The sequence below is a fragment of the Oncorhynchus kisutch genome, linkage group LG10, assembly GCF_002021735.2.
Source record: "Oncorhynchus kisutch isolate 150728-3 linkage group LG10, Okis_V2, whole genome shotgun sequence".
NCBI classification, from domain to species: domain Eukaryota; kingdom Metazoa; phylum Chordata; class Actinopteri; order Salmoniformes; family Salmonidae; genus Oncorhynchus; species Oncorhynchus kisutch.
This window is the reverse complement of record NC_034183.2, coordinates 46,993,457-46,998,723: the sequence shown is the minus strand read 5'-3', so window position 1 is coordinate 46,998,723 and position 5,267 is coordinate 46,993,457. Positions and strand designations below refer to the sequence as shown.

At 39.4% G+C, this 5,267-nt stretch overlaps 1 protein-coding gene across 1 annotated transcript; it reads left to right on the top strand.

Annotated features, from left to right (window-relative positions):
* Positions 1-1,019: 1,019 nt before the first annotated feature.
* Positions 1,020-4,256, top strand: LOC109897553 (heme-binding protein 2-like). The gene is made up of 7 exons (XM_031833807.1): positions 1,020-1,172; positions 1,885-1,944; positions 2,098-2,179; positions 2,530-2,650; positions 2,874-3,007; positions 3,595-3,758; positions 3,868-4,256. Coding segments are annotated over exons 1-7 (642 nt in total). The 5' UTR covers positions 1,020-1,170; the 3' UTR covers positions 3,947-4,256.
* Positions 4,257-5,267: the final 1,011 nt, after the last annotated feature.

The window sequence follows — 5,267 nt, the reverse complement described above, 5'->3', positions numbered from 1 at the left end:
GGGGGTTCATTCCATGACTGCATCCATCTTGATATTCAGTGGCTTACTTTTCTTGTTTTCTTGTCTCCTTTCCTACACTGATGTGAAAGAACAGGGACAGTTGAAATCAGATTCAAAGTGAGGAGCGCCATTTTGTATTCACCACCTATCCTTTGTCTCTTCAGGTCAGCCCATGTGAGGAGGAGACGAGGTGAGGTAGTGTTGGGTGAAAGGTTGCTGGTTTAACTGCCTGAGCCGACTAGGCAAAAATATCTGTAGATGTGCCCTTGATCAAGGCACTTAACCCTAATTGCTCCTGTACGTCCTTCTGGAAAAGATTGTCTGCTCAAATGTTTTAGAAATTAAGCTGTTTTCGACTATTGAGATACACCCCAGAGTTCTGTTTTCTAGACTACTCTCCTCTTCGTGGGGGTCAAAGCTGAGCTCTTTGGGTCGTGCAAAAGTGCTGTCCTATCTGCTTTTATAGGTGGGGAATATGGTTTGATATGAATTGGAAAATGTTTGCCCAATGTGCATCCAATTTTTTTTATATTTTAATTTCACTCTACATTATAAACTTAATATCATAATAAATGTGGATTACCTCCAGAGGTGGTAAGAAAGATCTGATCACAATGTGTCTTTAAATCATCTACACCTGTCTAAAAATGTGGGCACAATCAGAATGTGGACAAGATCAGGACAAAGAGTCCATGTTAGCACCAATTATAAACAGGGCTACTCCATTGCCCACTAGTGATTGGTAATGTCGACCCAGTAGTGCTCAGTGAACAAATTACATGCAAGTGCTATTTATTTAGTCTAAACGTGACAGCCAGGCTGTTATTGCGAAACAGCAAAGGCTTTAATTACAAAACAGAAATATATAATAGTCTACTACACGTGACGGATCTAGTCACAGCCTCTTTTTCAATAATCCTATACTTGCTTTTCAAAGACGCATCAAGATCAATCGTCTCACGTTATCTAACTTGGCACACATTTATTTATAAACCACCTTTTCTACTCTTAAGCGCTTGAAGTCCATTGCACATTCTGTGGTGAAATGGGCGTGTTTTGGGGACTGATGCAAATAACACTCAGTTGGTATAAATAGTTTCTCTGCAAGCATTTCCCTCAGGCCAGTGAATACATCTGAACTAAGCTGATCGAAAAGACACACTCAGCACAATGTAAGTAGAAATGATAGGTCATCATTGCATTGATTAGGTTTGTTTGATTTGTTATGGTGTTAAGTAATTAAAGGAAGAGGGATTTGTATAGAAATAGAAATGGGTAATAACATAGTTTCTGTCTTTTAAGGTATTACAATATTGCAATCTTAATGAGTTATGTCTGTATGATATATTTTTCATATGATGATGTCACTGCCTGTTTGTGTGTACTTTAGGTTTTTCATGTGACGACAGCACGTGACAAATACATTTGATTTGAAAATCTAAAGTACACAAAACATTGGTTTTGTGTACTTTAAGTTTTCAAATCAAATGTATTTGTCACATGCGCTGAATACAACATATGTAGTAGACTTTACAGTGAAATGCTTACTTCCGAGCGTTTCCCAACAATGCAGAGTCAAAATCTAAGAATAATTTGCAAAATAAAAATGGAAATAGTAACACACTAAAATAACTATAACGAGGCTAAATACAAGGAGTACTAGTACAGAGTCATTGTGCAGGGGTAGAATGTTGTTGAGGTAATATGTATATGTAGGTAGGGGTAAAAGAGACTAGGCAATCGGGATAGATAATCAACAGAGTAGCAGCACCATATGTGAAGAGTGTGAAAGAGTATGAAAGTGTGTCTATGTGATGACACTGACTGTTTGTGTGTACTTTAGGTTTTTAATGTGATGACACTGACTGTTTGTGTGTACTTCAGGGTTTATTTGGCAGGGTTGGTTGGCTTGGTTCTCATCTTGACTGCTGAAGCCAGAGTTGGGTAAGGAAGTTCTAATACACTCCTGTTATTATTTTTCACACATCCTAACTACGTGTTTCAGAATAATACTGTTTGTATAATGAATGAACAGTATCCGGGCTAAATCGTATGCTATTGTTCTTTATTGATTTGTTTTCCACTGTTTCCTTTAAGAAACTCTTCTGAGTCTCGCTTCTGCACAGAGTCAAAGGAATGTCTGCTTTATGATCTGGTGTGCAAGAATGACGATTATGAGGTCAGTCTTGTGCAGCACAAATTAACGGCACATTGGGGCTACAATTTAGGAGTTTGTTTCACCACCTCTTTTGTGACAATTTTTTTTATGTTTAGTTGTTGGTCAGGGTAGCAGATACAAAACAATAGCATTTGCATTAAAATATATCAAATCAACAACATGATGATCATCATTATCATCCCCATTTTGGTTATCATATTGTGTTTCGGTAATCTGATCAGATCAGTTCTGCAGGGTTGTTGATCAGTTATGCACTTTTTGCGCAGTCTCATCCTAATCCCGTCCCCAACATCTGCAACTCAAATACACAGCAGAGGACTCTTGAGTGAAGGTTTGTGCCTGTGTTACAGGTGCGCCACTATGACTCAGTGAAATGGGTGTCAACAGATGAGGAAGCATACTTCATGGACAAGGCCACCTACACTGCCTTCAGGAGACTCCTCAACTATATCACCGGATCCAACAAGGCTGGTGTGTGTGTGTGTGTGTGTGTGTGTGTGTGTGTGTGTGTGTGTGTGTGTGTGTGTGTGTGTGTGTGTGTGTGTGTGTGTGTGTGTGTGTGTGTGTGTGTGTGTGTGTGTGTGTGTGTGTGTGTGTATCAACCTATTTGTGTGTGTGTGGATGCACGTGCATGAATCTGTTTCCATGCGTGTGTATACCTGGTAACAAGTGCTTACACAGATCTTTCCTATAGGCGTCAACATTGACATGACAGCTCCGGTGACTGTCAAAGTTGAAGAGAAGAAGTGGGGGTCGTCTGTCTTCACCCTCAGCTTCCTCCTGCCGTCTACCCATCAGATGACTCCTCCCCAACCCACTGATGACAAGGTAAAGCCAAATCCTAAATGGACCCTATGCACATGATCTGAGAGGATTTGATTGGTATAAGTAATATGGTGAATCTTCCACTTAGCCTATCAGAGGGCAAAGTTGAGCTATTACCATATTGCTGACACCTGTCAAAAACCTGTAAACCTGACACAATTACATCCACATCGGTAGCCAGGGGTCTGTAGTATTTGTGTGCTTTATTGAGTGGTTTTTTTCAAATACTTAAGCTGAGCTCAATTATGCTTGCCTGGCTCAATAGCGCCAATGGAATAGTCCCAAAAGTTAAAACCTCACCCACCTGGCACTTTAGTAAAACTGAATCTAAGTTGAACATAATATGATTGTCTATCAGACCTGGGTTCAAGAAGTATCTTTCAAATAGTTAGATATAGCTTTTATAGTGTCAGGTGGGCAGGGTTTGCACTTTTGGGACTGTTCCATGGTGCCATTGAGCCAGGCAAGCTCAATCGAGCGCAGCTTAAGTATTTGAAAAATAACAAATACCATTTGAACCCATGTCAAGTATGTCATGTTTTTTTAACAATGGTTAACAATGTAGATGTCATTGTGATTTCCCCGTACAGGTGTACTTTACTGAGATGCCAGACATGAAAGTGTACGTGAGGGGCTACGGTGGATGGATGATGTCTTTGACATCCAGTGTAAACTCCATGCTGCTGAAAAGGCAGCTAGACAAAGTCCAGGCCACCTACAACAAAGACTACCACTATGCTGTGGGATATGACAGGTGGGAGCACAGATACAAATCCTTCAATATACTCATATCCAACATCAAACCAAATTCCACCACAATACTTTTTTCAAATATACTTTAATATTTTGTGTGTGTCCTTCAGCCCAAAGAAGATTCTGAACAGGCACAACGAGGTGTGGTACATTGTTGAGGGAGAGCCTGTCTGCCCAACCTCCTCCTAAACATCCTCCTCCACTACTGCTGAGTCTGGCATTACTGGTTTGAGGAGGACCAATTGGAGGTGCATGGTAGACTGAGAACAACAATATGAACTAAGAGATGTGTCCTTGATCTCGTGGCACTGTAATCCAAAATCAATATGCCACATGCTATAGAGTGTATACACACTGCATGTCTTCAAATTTTCTCATACTTATTCAGGATTCAATTTGTTAGAGAGGTGACGAGCACCCCCTAGACCTGTGATTCAAACTCTGAACAATCAATGTTGACTAAGATTTGGAACTTTTTCTCAATAAAATATGAATTGTGTCTGTGTTGAGTTTCTTTGCTTAAATATATGCCAAACAAATCCTCTACAGCTCTTTAGTCATACTCAACTGGTGGTGAATACAGTATGATTATAATGAACATAAAATCTTGGGTACTGGCGTCAGATACCATATTTGTAACATAGTCTGCCCAATGAGAGATTTCAATGAACATTACAAATGAACATGTTACATTTTAGTCAGTTAGTAGAACTTCCTCTCTAGAGCGACTTCGTTTCAGTCACTCCTTTCACAAATACAGTGAAGTCGTGTACAGTGAATACTATACACCGTTCGCCATTCAGTGCCGCCGTTAATAATGAGGTCATGTTCATAGAAGAAAAATTCTCAAATAGTTCAGATAAGTAAGAAAACAGATCAAGTATACTCTTAGAAATAAGAGTTCTAAAAGGGTTCTTTGCAGAGGGATAAGGTTTTACCAAAAACTGTTTTGTTCAGAAGAACAATTTCTGGAAGACAAGGGTTCTTTGTAAGTCAAAGGGTTTTTCCTTAGAAACTATACATATCCCAAGAACCATTTTTGGAAGAAAGGGTTCTTTGATGACTCTTTGAAAGGCAATAAGTGTTCTACATAGAATAATCCAAAGTTGAAGTCGGAAGTTTACATACAATTAGGTTGGAGTCATTAAAACTCGTTTTTCAACCACTCCACCCATTTCTTGTTAACAAACTATAGTTTTGGCAAATCGGTTAGGACATCTACTTTATGCATGACACAAGGACCTTGTAAAGATGCTGGAGGAAGCAGGTACAAAAGTATCTATATCCACAGTAAAACAAGTCCTATATCGACATAACCTGAAAGGCCGCTCAGCAATGAAGAAGTCACTGCTCCAAAACCGCCATAATAAAGCCAGACTATGGTTTGCAACTGCTCATGGGGACAAAGATCATACTTTTTGGAGAAATGTCCTCTGGTCTGATGAAAAAAAAAAAAAAAAAAGAGGGTTAAATAATGAACAAGTAATTGGGGAATAGAAACCAGGTGTGT